Genomic DNA, 16,390 nt, shown 5'->3' on the forward strand with positions numbered 1-16,390 from the left:
ACTTATTGCCCAAATTTCTTCCCATTCTCGAGGGGTAACTCAGAAATTATCTCCTCGATATTTCCTTGAAACACCCAAGTGTCTGAAGTCATCATGTCTTCCTTTGCTAATTGAATGGTAACTGGCAATATTGCTGTCCCCACTAAAGACTAAGTCGGTGGGCGACAACACTTGTTTCCAGCAACAGCTGTTCCGAAACCTAACGCTGTCAAAGCTCGCTCTCATTAGCGCTGCCACAAGCCTTGCCCATCTGGCCCTTGTGGGGGCAGTATCTTGGTGCACATAAAACCACCACCTTCCCTCTTCCCCACACAGGTCGGGAATCCTAACTTGTCTTAGTTCAAATAAAACCCTTGAGTGCAGACAAGGGCACCTGGTTATGTACCCCCTATAAAAAGCGACTTAATGAATTTTCTAGAGCAGTCTGGCCTAATAGGATGCACACGATTACATACAGGGAACCCACTGACAAAACTGCTGTTCTACCCTTCTTAAACTGGGGACCTATATGCTACTGGAACACCATCCAGCACCCACCCTGGCAGTTTGAGTTGTAAGCCTTTGTCCCCTGTCCCACAGACCTTATGCCTTTCCTCCCCAATGGGCCTGGAGATTGTTTTTATCTTTTATTTGTTGAGTCTTAAGTTTTCCATATGACGGCCTATTTAACCAAAGGGGGAAAGAACCTGGTGCTATTTCCACCTTGAGAACTAGGTGCCAAGTCTTTGATCAGATTAAAACACCACGAAAGGATTTTAAGCATTTTAAGGATTTTTTGTTCTTTTGCTTTGGCTGCATTGTGGAAAATGGACGAGCAAGATGCCAACATGGATGTGAAGTCATCAGATAAGAGACTACTGCAGGACAAGAAAGATGATTGAAATAGAATTATGCAGAAGTGGAGCAAAGAGGACAAATGCAAGAGATCTCTAGGAGGTAAAACAGAAATTGATAAGATTTGAAAGACAGAGGAAGGCACTGAAATAATTATTAGATTCCAGACTTGGAAAAGTGTCATTCGTTCCCTATGATGTGACAAAATGGGGCAGGACTAATAGCTTCCTCCTGATCAAAAGACTCAAAATTACTTTGCTCCCAAAGGACAAAATGAGTTAAAAAGGATGGGACCATAAAAGGGAGGGGATAAAGGAAGTATCAGACATGAAACAACAATGGATTCCAAAAACTTACTTGACCATTGATACCCTTGGACATTGCCCACCACGAGCCCCAGGTCCTTGCACAGTATGTTTTCAAAATATCTAATATCTAGTGACCAGAGACAAAGGAAAATTTTAGCAAAAAATAATCCCATTTTGCTTAGTATCAAAATTTTATTATTGGTAATAACTTCAAAAATATAAGTTAATGAGAATATGATTTACTTTACCAAAAAATATTTTACTTCAGGACAACATCTCTTTGACTGGGGTACATTTAGAATCAAAGGTTAGTGAAATGGAAAAGACATATATAGATCATCTGGTCTAAATTTCTATTATTATTGACCAATTTTATCGATGAGACAACCAAAAACCATATTAGGTCCTAGGAAATTTCTGTGCTTTAAGTCACATGTTAAGATTTTCTTGGCATATTAGAAATATCTTGCCTCCTACTCTTTTTTTTTTTTTTTTTTTTTTTCCTCCTACTCTTTTTACCATTCAAATATCTTTCTTTCTCTCAAGTTACTTCATGGGAATACATACATTAACACACAGTGATTGTATATATTCATAGAGCATAGCTCACATTGCCTACCCTTACTGTATCTGAAGCAGATTTAATAATTTTTAACCATGTTTTTGAAAACTTAGGGTTTTGTGGAAGTGCTCCCAGGAAGCTTGGTAAGAGTTGGGTGGAGGATGAAAAATGAGCCCTTTGGGCTCTTCCCCTGCTTCAACTAAAAATAAATAAACCAAGCTGCTCTCATCTGTTTTAGAAACTGGAGTATTACAGTTCTGTTAATACTCCTTTGAAAATCTGGTTCTGTCACTACCAATCAAAATTTGAAACCACTGTATTAAGGATTAGAGTAAAAATTCAGTTAACATCCATAGGCTAGAGCCAAGATCCTTCACATCAGACCAGAGGCATATAGATGCAGGGCGAGAATACATAAGGACTATAAACATTATGGACATCTGGGGTTCAGAATGATCATAGTTAATTCTGAGAATGGATAAAGGGGAGAATGTAGGTAGGCAAACAGGTACTTAAGTTACAGTCTATTAAAATATGATACTATGGTTCCTGAATCAGAACTGCCCTGGGGAAACCTTACAGATTTCCTTCAGGCATATTAAAACTCGAATTGTGTAAGTGGCATCCAGGTGTGAAATATTTTGATGTTCAGTACCTCTTTTTCCTGAGAACTATTTTGCTACTGAAAACTCTTGACACCGCCCTGCTATGACTGCTCCCCAGTGAAGTGTGAATTTAGGTACTATCCCAATACTAAACTAAACATAAAGGTCTATGTGTCTTACATGAAATGGCATCAGACCAGGTGTGTGTCCTTTTTTCTTTTTACATTCTGCATTGCTCACAGCATATGGAAAAATGGGAGTGTACTCAATTAACTGCTTCTTTTTAATTTGTTCTGTGGCTTAAACTTGGGACTCATGCATCAGCTCTTTTTAAATCCAAAACACTGCCTTTAAGTGGCAAATATGGTAGTTACTCACATGAGCCAAGTAATCAAGTAAAAATTCCTGGTATATTTCCTTGGTTCAGCTGCAAGCCCAACACCCAGAGATCATCCATCTCTTACTCGAGTATGGCCAGTAGGCATTCAATATCTGCTCCAAAGTTTTAGAAATAACTTAAACCATGGAATAAAAAGTTGCTAATGAGTACTCTTGATGTATGTCAACAATTCAGTTTATCCATTTAAGAAAAAAAAAGATTGGGAATGTTTCCTTTCATTAAATCTGTGCACAGCAATTTTACAGCAAGTATATTATACACAAAACGAGGTTAACTCAGTTAACACTGCAGGTATGTACTATGTACAAACGTTCTCCTATAAACAAGGATGTCATTCCACCCCTTGATAGCGTCCACAAAAACCATTACATAGTTTTAAACTTTTTGCACAAAATTATATTATGGGATGAGCAAATAACCTCACAAGATAGCCTAAGACATAAAAACAAAACCAAACAAAACAACTTATCCGGCATAAATGTTCTACTGTCAGACAGAACGAAGAATTAAACTTACAAACCTTAATGTTTCCACCAAGAAAACAGAAACATGTTTCTTTTGTAGGTAAAACCTTCACAATAAAGTCTTTTTACATAGTGTAGTTTAATTGTGATTGTTTAGGATTGCTCTTGTAGGCTTTTTTATTGATTAAAAAAAGTCATCATTGTAAAAAGGTCAGACTTTTCTACCAATGAAAATATGGCCAGGCAAATCAATAAAATAATAAATTCATGAAAGAACTTAAAACAAAAACATGATCATCATGTGAATGACTTACAAAATTAGAATTCTCCCTGAAATTAGGGAGTATTGCTCCCTCCTCAACTGTTACTATAAACTTGACTTTTCCATAGCTGAGACAATATTTAACCAGAATATTTAACCAAAACATTTAAAATTACATTTATCATTTTGTATGTATTTTACATGTATCCTTTAAATTTTATCTAGGGGGATAATCACTCTCACATCATAGTTAAGTCATAAATGTCAAAAATTTGGGGGGAAAACAGTAACAATAACAACAAACTTATTCCTGAGAAGAAAGAGAAAAATCTCTACGTACATAGATGTGACAGTCTTGTTCCTTTTTAACAATTTTTACCACAGCATGGAATATTATTAACAGCCAGCAATCAAATGTATTTCACTTCTGAATAGTTACTGCCTCTGTTGTATTAATCTGTTCTTTTTGTAAGGAAATTACAAGTGCAAAATTTTTAAAAAATCTGATAAATAGGAACTCTTATTTTATTGTCAGCTTTATATTTATCAAGACCAAGGTTAGCCAGCTAAAATGACAATATTCCAATAATAACTGAAGTAATAACTTCTGCTTGTATCTCTTCTTCTGAGTCTCCATTTCCCCCATGGATCTTCTGGATCTTCACCCAAATAATAAAAGTAATACGATTGCAATTGAGTTTACTATTATCAATGGCACTGCAAAGAGGAAAAAAACAAACACACACAAAAAATAAGTTTGTTAGTTTAAATAAAATACCAAGAAAAGACAAAGTAATAGTTATTAGCATCTAGGAAGGAAATACCTAACAACATATCATCATAATCATGTTGTAAACAGTTACAAAAGAAGAACATTCAAACACACAGTGGCTAATATCTTATTTCAAAGGAAGCTCAAGTGACTGGGGATAAGGGTCACACTGAGATACCTGGGATCAATGCAAAACAACTGCAGATAGTACCAGTGCAGTTCCAGGAACAAAGATGCACACAGGGCACAGGCAGTAGTAGACCCACGTGGCATTTGAGATTACAAATACAGTGCAAAAAAAGATTCAGTAGCATCATCACTAATTTAAGAATTTATTTATCATTCTATTCTAAGTCATGATTACAAAAGCCAATAAATAAATAAATGCCAGAGTTGTAATGGTTTAAAAAGAGGTTTTTGAACTCTTCTTTCCTGAATTGCTATAAAATATTTTCAACAGAGGCATATCTGGGACTTTTGTTTTTCTCTTGAAGGTCTTCCACAACTGTAGATGATCCAAAAGGCAAGAAGATCCTCTTTCAGCTCTGAGAGTTAACATGCAAACTGATTATCCCACTGAGCATTCCATGTGTATCTACTGGCTTAGACAGAAATAAGTGGCAAACTAAAGAAGAAACTTTAAAGCAGTAAAGCAGAGTGAAAGAGAAAAAAGTTCCCACTAAGAAAACAGCATATGAATGTACTCACACTCAGAAGTTCTGCTTCTCAAATCAAATCACAAAATTAAAACTTAAGAGTGCTCCACTAGCTTTTCTTCTTACCTCTCATCACAGTCCTTACAGATCGAATAAGGTTCATTAGCTGAGATTTAATTCCTGGCTCCTCTCCGAATCCACCAATTCCCTGGTCTGTTCCCCATCCAACTGCATGATATAAAGATAGCTACATTAAAATTTATTATGCACACACCTTGCTCCTGCATTATTCATCTTTAAAAATTTAGTCAGAACCCTTGTTAAAGACATCAAATATAAAGTCATATAACTTCTAAGAAAAAAGTTCCTCAATTTTTAAGGTGAGGAATTTAGCCACTACTCTTTATTCTCTATAAATAAGTCTCTTACCTTCTTCTATGTCATTTTCCTATGTTCTTAAAAATCATGATTTCTATAACCTTATCTGCTAGTTCCTTTTTTAAAAAATGTCTTTTATTCTTTTAAAGACTTAAATGTCTTCATTTCTGCAATGTGTCTTTCTCTTGTCCTTCATTTCAAGACCACTTTTCACTATCTCAGGGCTTAATTTCTGACTTGCTAACTCTTAAATTTGATGACAGAAAACAAATCTTTAGTTTCTTTTATACGTGAAAGAACCAAGTATCAGGAAACAAGATTTCACTTTGCTTAATCAGCTTTTATTTGGTTGAAATAAAGGTTAAATAATTATTGCTTTTTAAAATATCGACACTGAGATACGCTGTGGTATAACATTGATTTAAAACAAGTTCACAAATGAGCTGATATTTTTTGATTCCTCCTCATCCTTCAAGACCAACTCAGGCTCTGCTCACAGACTTCTCAGCCACTGGGGTCTGTCTTTTCTAAGTGCAACCACAATCACAGTGATTACTCTCACAGTGGTTTACTAGCTCTTGCTCAGGCTCTTTCACTAGACTCCTCTATAATTTCCCTGTCTCAACCTCTTGAGTTTTCTTCCTTAAAAGGTCAAATCTTTCTATCTCTAATCTTGTAATGATTCTGACTGCTTAATGAATAACTTTCAAACTTCTTAAATCCACATTCTAGGATTATAATTCAACATTCCCACCCAAATAACCTTTTTTTAAAGTTTTTCTTTATTTTTAAGGAGTTTTAGATTACATAGATGTTAAATCGAAAATAAAGAGATATACCCACCTCCTCCCCATTCTACACTCTCCCACATTAATAACATCTTTCGTTAGGATACATTTGTTACAATTGATGAATACATACTGAAGTATTGCTACTGAGCACAGTCTATAGTTTACACTTTGCACTGCACACTTTGAGGTTTTAACAAAACGTATTAATGGCTTGTACCCATCATTGCAATATCATGCAGAAAAATTCCAATGTCCCAAAAATGTCCCACATTACACCTATTCTTCCCTCTCCCTCCCTCAGAAACCTGGGGACCATTGTCTTTTTATCAATGTTACAAGTTCTTCTGTTACTACAATAATAAATTGTAGTATTATTACTACAATAATAATTCCCCCTTAAGGTTGTTCATTCCTCAAGCTTGAGGATTTGGGATGGTGATGTACTCTGCTTCTGATTGAGAAGGTTTAGATCCCATGGGGCAGATGGATGGAACTGTCTTGCAGTTGCAGATACTGTTTTTGGGATAGATGTTGTTCATCATCATCCTTATGTTAGTTGTCCTGGGTGAGTCCAGTGAACTGGAGAGACTTTTAATTCTGCTGATTGAGGGCTCAACCAGCATATGAACAGTCAGAATATTTAAGTCCCTGGGACATATAGTTAATGGGTATAGTGCTAATCATAGGTTCAAATAAATGGGGCAAAAGAACCTTGTGTAGGAAAATTATAAATAAGTCTAACTCTGATATACTGGGGAGATAGGTTACTACATATTCCAAGGTAGGGCCCACCGAAAGGTTGCCAATTCCCTGGGGTTGTCTGCCCTATCTGTAGTGTCTAGATGTCTCTAGAGCCCTCAGGAGCACCTCTGCTTAAAGCACTGTTTACTGTGGCAGTCAGTGAGATCCTCCTGAGACGTGTATAAGTGTAACCTCTGGAATGACTTCCATACTCACTTTGAAATCTCTTAGCCATAAAAACTCATTAATATTTAGTATCTCCCCCTTTTGGTCTAGAACCATTATACCTATATTGTTCTATTCCCTTTTTTTCTCTTGCTCTCATCCATTTCCTTTTGGCTGTTATTGTAAAATATATTCTCAGTTTTTGTTTATCTGGGAATACCTTTTATTTCATCTTCATTTTTTAAAAATAGTTTTGCTGGATATAGTTGAATGTTTTTCTTTTAGTACTTTATGCAATCCCACTGCCTTCTGGCTCCCATTGTTTCTGATGACCAGTCACTTTGAATCTTATTGGGGTTTTCCTTTATGTGATGAGTCATTTTTCTCTTGCTATTTTCAAGATATTCTCTGTCTTTGGCTTTCAACATTTTGACAATGATGAATCTAGGTGTGGATTTCTTTGTATTTATTCTACTTGGGTGTCGCTGAGTTTCTTGGATGTGTAAATTAATTTTTTTCACCAAATGTGGGGAGTTTTTGGCTATTATTTCTTTGAATTTTTTTTCTGCTCCTTGATCTCTCTCCTTTCCTCCTACTGCTCCTATTATATGTATGCTGGTGTGCTTAATGGAACCCAACATACCTCTGAGGTTAATTTTTCTATAATCATTTTTCCCTCTGTTCTTCTATAGATTTACCTTCTAGTTCACTGATTCTTTTGTCTCCAGCTCAAATATACTAGTGATTTTTTTTCCATTTTGCTTATTGTACTTTTCAACTTCAGAATTTTCACTTGAATAATGTCATTTCTATCCCTTTATTGATATTCTCTATTTATAAGACATGGTCATACCTTACTTTACTTGCTTCTTTAAATATGGTTTTCTTTAGTTCTTTGAACATACTTAAAATGGCTACTTGGAAGTCTCTGATAAATTCAACGTCTGCTTGCTCTCAAAAGCAGTTTCTATTCCTATTTAGGGATCACACTTTTCATTGTTTCTCTGTACATCTTATATATTTTTTTGTTGAAAATTGGATGTTTTAGATAATATATTGTAGCATGTCTAGATACTCATTTCACAACTGCAAGGGTAGTTATTGTTGTGGCTTGTTTAGTGACTTTGCTGGGATATTTCTCTTACAGTGTGGAGTCTGTGATGTTGCTCCTCTAAGAGTAAAGTCCTGGGCTACATACAGTCACTCAGACTCCTTAGTCCCCCATGATGACAGTGATTTTAGCTGAGTTCTTTTTGATTGTCTCTTTCCCTGATCTCCCTATTAAGTTTCTACCTGGACTGCCTGGGTGGAAGAAGGACATCCCAGTCCTCTCAGCAATGCTTGCTTGGAATACAGCTTCTACATCACAGAGGATGAAAAATATTGGCAGTCTTCCCCTCCTGGGGAGAAACTGTGGCCCTAGACTGGAAGCTCTAGGACCTCATAGAGTGAGGCAGGTGAGCAGGTCATGGCATACATTCCACAGATTCTGTTTTTTTTTTTTTAAGATTTATTATTTATTTATTTCTCTCCCCTTTCCCCTGCCCTGGTTGTCTGTTCTCTGTGTCCATTCGCTGTGTGTTCTTCTGTGTCTGCTTGCATTCTTGTCAGCTGCACCAGGAATCTGTCTCTTTTTCTTGCATCATCTTACTGCATCAGCTCTCCGTGTGTGCGGCACCACTCGTGGGCAGGCTTTACTTTTCTCGCGCGGGGCAGCTCTCCTTGAGGGACACACTCCTTGTGCACATCAGCACTGCGCGTGGGCCAGCTCACCACACGGGTCAGGAGACCCTGGGTTTGAACCCTGGACCTCCTATATGATAGGTGGATGCTCTATCAGTTGAGCCAAATCTACTTCCCAGATTCTGTTCTTACTAAGATTTTTATTTTCTTGAATTTATATTTTTTCCATTTGCTGTGTGTTCTTAGGACAATTCCCAGAGACATAAAATGGCTGTTTTTAAAAATATTTTTCATCAGTATGGTTATTTTATTGGGGAGAGGTTCTTCAGAGCTCCTCACAGCACATTCTATTAGTGTTCTTTGCTAACAATGGTTTCTAACATGTTTAAATGGTGATATGAGTACCTACACAGCCTCAATTTTGCCTGTTGGCTAGCAAAAGCCTAAAATATTGTGAATATGGCTCTTTAAGAAAAAGTTTGCTTTCTTCTAGATGCTTTTACCTTTGTTTTTAGTTCTACAATGTTCATGGAATTTAATTTTCTGTTTGGTGTGAAAAAGGTGTCAAGATTTATTTTATTTCTTTTTGGCTATCCAGTTAACTCAATCATTTGATAGGGTCACTCTTTCTATCCTGTTTTGTAGTGCCACCTTTATTATAAATTACATGTCCATACAAATGTGGATCTATTTTTGGATTCTCTACTTTGTTCCAATGTATTATTTGTCCAATATCCTTTCAGTAAATTCCTTTCTGCTTAATTAGTCAAAATCATCCTCTGTTGTTTGCAAACAATAATGCTGACAGAAATGAATAACTTCAGGATGCAATCCTTGGAACTCTTCTCTATGAATTAATCTTTAATTCAATGGTTACAAATTAGCAGCCAATTCTGAAAATTCCACATGACAATCCTATCCAGACCCCCTTTATTAATCAAGGTTCTCTAAGGAAACAGAAACAACAGGAGATATCTGTAACTAGCATGAGATTTTATAAAATTGTCTCACACAACTGTGGGGATGCACAAATCCAAATTCTGCAGGGTAGGATACAAGCCAGGGAACTTTGATGAGTTCCTCAGGAGACACTAGCTCTCTGAAGTACAGATGGGAATTCGCTCTCTGAATGCTGAAATCACTTCCCCTTTTAAGGCCTTCAACTGACTGAATGAGACATCATTCATTGCTGACATAGATGTAACCAGTCATCTATGCAATCAACTCACTGATGATTAAAGTCCATGAAATGCCCTTGTATGATAATTAGCCCAGCGCTTGCCTGACCAAACAACTGGGCATCATTACCTGGCCAAGTTGATACATGAGCCTAAACATCACAGTCCACCCTTGTCAACTTGGCAGCCATACACATCACCTAAAACCATACTTAATCTCTAAATAAAACAATAAATACATTTTTTCAGCCTAGCAATACTCAACTGTCCTGCATACAATTGGAAATGCACTAAATCCTCCAGAAATCTGGTATTACTTTTGATTTACTATTTTGATAGGTAGGGGCAGTTCTAATGGCTTCCACTTGGCATTTCCTCCCACAATAGCTTTCATTCAACAAGTCAGGGCACCATTGTGGTGATTCTGCCAGTTGCTGAATATGTCTATTCCAATTATGCACTGTAAAACTGAGGAAATAACCACAGAATGGGTCTGGGGACCCAATGGACCCACTGTGAGACAGACCTGAGCTAAAACCCCATTGATCACCTGACCTCCATAAGACCCTACTCTGACTAGCAGACCACAGTGACATTTGGGGTCTCCTGGGAATTAATGTCATTTCTGAGCTAGTGTCTAATTATCCCCCAAATGTCTGATCATTTCCTTTTCTTCAATGCAGTTACTCTGGTGAAAGGTCACAGGTCTCTTTGGGGAAGGCTGTGAGGAAGACTAACAGTACAAATTCTGGCAGTGTAACAGGGTCCTTCACCAAGGGGACCTGATCTTCCCCTCACTTCAAGGGGTTCTCAGTCTGTAAATTGTCTCAAGTCTAGGAGTTGATTAAGGGGCCGTGACTCTGTTTCCGTAATTCAAGTTAGACTTTTGTCCACCTGACCTAAAACTCTTCTGCTTATATAGATAAGGTAGTAATTTAGTAGACTGACAATGTATTTTACTTCTAGGTACCCCATGATATATTAGTTAACACTGTATGTGTTATGTGACTCAAACTATTTTGATTGCTGCTTTGAGTTTGCTTTTCATTGTGGCAGCCATGCCTACCTTGTCTTTGGCAATTAAGTGCTGCCAATTGGCTTCTGCTGGCCCAGGATCCAATCATCCCCATAATCTTTAAGGATCCTAGTTCGTGACAGCAGTTCCCATAGTAATATCTGACCTACAGAGAAGATCAAGTATAGAACTCTTGAGGGAAGATGGAGTTAGTTTTACAAAATTTATTCCTCATAGTCCTGGTGAAAGGTGTGTCCTCTGGACATTCCTGGGGTGGGTAGGCAGGTCTTAGATGGTAAATCCATTCTAACACTCCAATCTCTCTAAACCACTGGATCTCCTCATTGATGATATACTAGAACAATTCTGGCATCTTGAACTCAGGCAATATTGGCCATCTTTTGGTCCACATTTCTAATAAAACTGTTAGAGCCCCTCTACCACTCAAGCTACACATTGAACCCAGAATCTCTGCTTAGTGGGCCCATGTTTTAGTTTGCCAAAGGGTTGCCAATGCAAAGTTCCAGAAATGTGTTGCTTTTGACAAAGGGAATTTACTTAGGGTAAAACCTTACAGTTCCAAGGGTGTGAAAAGTCCAAATCAGGGCACCATAAGAGATGCTTTCTCACTAATGTCAGCTACTGTTGATTCTGGTGTTGTTGCCACATGGTGAAGCAAAATGGCTGCTGATCTCTGCTGAGGTCTTGGCCTTCCACCCTGGGTTCAGCATTTCCTCTTGAGCTTCTCTGTGGGTCCAGCTTCTTTGAGCCTCTTGGGGGCTTGTTTTTTTGAGTTGCTCTGTGGGCCCAGCCTCACTGTGTCTCTCGGGGGCTTCTGTTTTCCTGCAGTCTTCTCTCTCACACTGCAGAATCAAATGTGCCCATTCCCTTTTTCCTCTTACAGTCCATTTATATCAGACCCAGCAAGGGGGCAGAAAGTCAACCTGAGTCACGCCCTCTGATCTAGTCCAATCAAAAATCCTAAATCAATCCTATCATGTAATCTAATTAAAGGTCCTCAACTGAATTGAAAATCAAAGGGTACACACAAAGGATAGATTAGTTTATAAACATATAATCTTTCTCTTTTTAGGATTCATAAAAATAATCTCAAACTGTCACAGCCCACATCAATAAATTCAGCCTGATCCAACTTTATATCCTTCCACTATTATCCCACATCCTTAACATCCATTCCCAAACATATTCCCCTTCATTTCTGTCTATATAAATTATCTTTATAAATTGTCTATATAAATTGGAAAAAATTGTCCTTTTTGTCTAGTTACAGGTCTGGAAGAAAAGAGGGGTGGTGGGCCAGGTATGGAGAAGCATTTGAAGTATCTTGCAAGCCAATTACCTCAGGGCATTCTGTTGCAGTTTTATCTGGTTTAATACATGATTAATATCTTCAGGTGGAGGCTGGATGGCTGACTCCTTGGGGCAGACTGGAGGTTGAGTGGCTGTTTCCTCAAGGCAGGGAAGAGGTCAGGACTCCTTGGTGCAGACTGAAAGTTGGGTACCTGACTCCTTGGGGCAGGCTGGAGGTTGGATGGTCATCTGTCTCCTCAGGGCTGGGAGGAAGTCGGGTGGCTATCTCAGGACAGACCATTACAGGTTTATCTGGCAAAGTCTCAGCAGAATTTAGGGTTTCAGTGTTCCCACTGCCATCATCATCAACCTGTATGTCTCCATCCTAAGCCTTAGGATTCCACGCCTTTCCAATCAATGCCCTCATTTTAACAGCAGACATCCTGCAAGGTTGAGATTTTAGTTTCCATTTTAACTCTGCTAATAATAATAAGACTCTGGGTCTGGTTTTCAGAGAACTCAAGTCTGTGGTTGCATGAAACAAGATTTTCGTTCAAGGCACATCCAGAAACTTTCACATCATTCATGTGGTGCTTAAGTTGCAAATTTGAAGACTTTCTTTCTTTTGTAACTATATCCAGCATATTTAGGAACAGCTAGGCAACAACACTGTACCTTTTAACTCCATAAAACTCTGTTCTGGTGCTAAAAACACTCTCACACAGAGCCTTGCCTCTTATAAGCATTGAAATAGTTGTATCCAGTGTTGATACTTTGCATATCTCTATTGCCAACTCACACCATGGACTGTCAGTGGCCTCTTGATTATTGGAAACAGTCAATGCCCTTGAATCTAATCAGAGCTGAGAGCCAATTGCAAAAATCCCAGAACCAATTCAGAAATCCCATTTTTAAGATTCGGTTTCTCAAGATCCACTCCCAATACCAAGCTGTGTTAATCAGGGTTCTCCATGAAAACAAGAGATATCTGTAAATAGTATGAGGTTTTATAAAACTGTCTCACACAACTGTGGGGATGCACAAGTCCAAATTCTGTAGAGCAGGATGCAAGCCAGGGATTCCGATGAATGTCGTATATGAGTTCCCCAAGAGACGCTGTCTGTCTAAAGCATTGATGAAAACTCTCTCTGAATACAGAAATCACTTCTCCTTTTAAGGCCTTCAAATGACATCACTCACTGCTGATAGCAATCTCTTCAGTTGATTGTAGATGTAACCAGCCATCTATGCAATCAACTCACTGATGATTAAAGTCCATGAAATGCCCTTGTATTACCATTAGCCCAGTGCTTACTTGACCAAACAACTGGGCACCATTACCTGGCCAAGTTGTCACATGAACCTAACCATCATTCCTCCCTTCTGAGAAGTTTATTTATTTGAGAACAAGGCCTATATATGTAATTGCCTACATGACAGCTCCAATTTAACATCTTCAAGGCACCTTAAACTAAACTAGATTTTCTTCATGTTTCAGGACTCAGCTTAAATGTTATTTCCTTAGGGAACTGACAGTGTCCTGGTTCACGCAAGAATTTACATTCACAGAGTTAGAACCCTGGTCTCTGCCTTCAAAATATTTATCCCAGACTCAATAAACTATTTGTGCAGTTGTTTTTTTAATATCTGACTCTTCATTAGACTGTATGCTATATAAGAACATAATAAATGCTACATTAAGTGTTAGCTATTCTTACTGTTATTATATCTACCCAATTGCTCTTTTACCCACTATCTTTACTTGGACTATATGTACTGTTTTTTTCCCCACATTCATTCCTCTGTCCTTCTGATCTGTTCTCTACACTGTAGCCAGAAGAATCTTATAAATAACACAAATCTGATGTCACTACACTGCTTAATATCCTGTTTTCATCTACTCCAGAGTTTTCACACCAGCTCTACATGGCTTAAGGCTCCCCTCATCCTCTCAACTTCTCCCAACCCTTCACCTACTGTCTACTCACTCATCAGATCTTCTATTAGACACATTTTCTTCAAGAAGTTTTCACACAAGCTTAGTATCTCCCTGCACTTCTCTTTCATAAAACTCTGTATACTAGTTTTCATTACTTTTTAAATTTTTGTTTAGATTAACTTCTATTAGAAGGGCAGGATAAGTATTTTGCAACATTAGTTACTATTACATGGACCTGACATATAATTTGTGCTCAAAAGTATCTTCTGGAGGAATACACAAAACGATCATGAGTTTGAGTTTGAGTGATTCACACAGCCTGTATCCTTTCTCATAGGGCAAGGAGCAGCCTGCCCTGGAAGGCATGAAGGCAGCTGGACTGTGAGATCCTGGTGGGCATAATGTGTGTCATCTTTGTATTCCTAGACTCTAGCATAGTCCCTGGCACACTGTGGTACCCAATAAACTGTGCTAATACTTTTCTTGGGACTTGGGTGGCTGGATGTCAGGATAACCCAGGAACACATCCCCTTTTCTTTTTATCCCCAAATCCCGGGAACCCCTATTGCCCTCCATAAATCCATTCCTTTTATCTATATTCCAAAATGAGCCACGCCTCCCACCCCACTCTTAACACAGACCCCATTTTCGACCATTAAAAGCGGTTACAGAGCAGTTCAATTACATTACTATCCCAACCTAAGCGCGGGCAGGGAACTCCTGGCTCATCTCTTTATCCACTCCCGCCCCCCCTCCCCGCAATCCCGGCCACCAGGACCCAGCACACAGTGCACTTCAGTTGAATACCTTTCACCTTTACCCGGCTCAGACCTGGCGAGATGAAGGTGGTTCAGCTTTCCCTCCCCCGCTCCTCAACCAGGAGCCCTCGGCGCTCGTCTTTCCCGGGCCCAGGTTGTCACCTCACCCCGCCCGGCTCGGGTCCGCGCCACCCCGGGACTCCGCCGCCGCCACCTCAGCCCGCGCTCCGCGGCCCCACTCACTGTTCTTGAGGAAGCGCTCTTCGTGCAGTACCGCAATGGCATTGACGCAGAGCAGGGCCGCCTGCAGCAGCGAGTACAGAGTAAAAGCCATGGCTCCCAGAGCCGCCTCGGCCCCACAGCTCACACCCCCGGTACGTGGCGGTGCCGCAGCCAGAGCTCTCCTACGGGAGCCTGCGGGACCCAAAACGCGCTCTCTGAGAAGCTCCGCCCCCATCCGGCTAAGCGTGGACACCGCTTACAAGTAGGAGAATCTGCCTAAGCTGTCCAATATAGTAGCCACGTGTGATAATTGAACACTTGACGTGTGGCTAGTCTGAATTGAGAGGTGTTGTAAATGTAAAATGCACACCGAATTTCAAAGACTTAGTACGAAAACAAGAATATAAATATCCCATTTTATGTTGATTTTGTGTTGACATGAATATATTTGGGATAAATAACAAATATTAGTAAATTCAGTTTTTCTGTTTCTTTGTTTAATGTTAAATGGCCTGCAAAGCATGCATTGTATTTCTCTTGGATAGTGTGGCTCTAGATGCTTCCAAGAACTATTAATATTTCCATTTTACAGAAGAGGAAACAGAGGTTTTGAAAAAGAAAATTTAAAAACATAAAACAAGCATTTTTAAAAATAGAAAGCAAAAAGGGCTGAGTCAGACCATGTTAAATTGTATATATTATTTGAGGATAAGTATGCAAAGTAAACACTTCACTGAACTTAAGGTCTCCTAAGATAAAAGAGAGATAATGCACCACTTTCAGTCCCAGAAAGGACTTGGGAAGCCCATGTGTGACTAATGCTGGAAGAGACACTTGCAAAATGAATAATTAGGTAAGCTTCCAAGAGGAAAGTAAGTTTTGAAAGGCCAACTAGTTAGTGACCTACAGGAAAGAGGAGATGTATTGTTTCCCACAGACATACTTTGACACTGTCTCCAAAGTCTGCCCCTATGAACAAGTCAGGTTGAAAGAGACACAGGAAAATAAAATACAGAGAGTGAAAGAAAGAATTGGATACCCATACATCCTTCAATTTTCCAAGGCCCACAAAACTCCGGACACTGGTGATGATGAAGGAATGTTGATGATGGTTGCCACTCCAGGATTTCCACATTGGGCTAGGGGGTTGGGGGCATCACCTAGAGGGGGAACTGTCTGGAAGCTTAATTGCACAGCAAATCAGTTTTTACTAGATTATATGCTTACTGGGAGTCTGGGTAAAGTGGCTGTTTTCATAGACGTTGAAAGCAGATACCATGGGCTTAAACAATGGGAATTTATTAGCTTACAGTCTGAGGCCAAGAAAAGGTCCAAATCAAGGCATC

General features: G+C 38.9%; 1 protein-coding gene across 1 annotated transcript; it reads right to left on the bottom strand.

Moving 5' to 3' along the window:
- Positions 1 to 1,314: 1,314 nt before the first annotated feature.
- On the bottom strand, positions 1,315 to 15,349 carry IER3IP1 (immediate early response 3 interacting protein 1). The gene is made up of 3 exons (XM_004484686.4): positions 15,066 to 15,349; positions 4,990 to 5,091; positions 1,315 to 4,152 (listed from the first exon to the last, which is right to left on the bottom strand). The coding sequence occupies exons 1-3, from the start codon at positions 15,277 to 15,279 to the stop codon at positions 4,097 to 4,099; spliced, it is 372 nt and encodes a 123-aa protein (XP_004484743.2). The 5' UTR covers positions 15,280 to 15,349; the 3' UTR covers positions 1,315 to 4,096.
- Between the last annotated feature and the right edge of the window lie 1,041 nt (positions 15,350 to 16,390).

This window comes from Dasypus novemcinctus, chromosome 16 (genome assembly GCF_030445035.2).
Source record: "Dasypus novemcinctus isolate mDasNov1 chromosome 16, mDasNov1.1.hap2, whole genome shotgun sequence".
Taxonomy (NCBI): domain Eukaryota; kingdom Metazoa; phylum Chordata; class Mammalia; order Cingulata; family Dasypodidae; genus Dasypus; species Dasypus novemcinctus.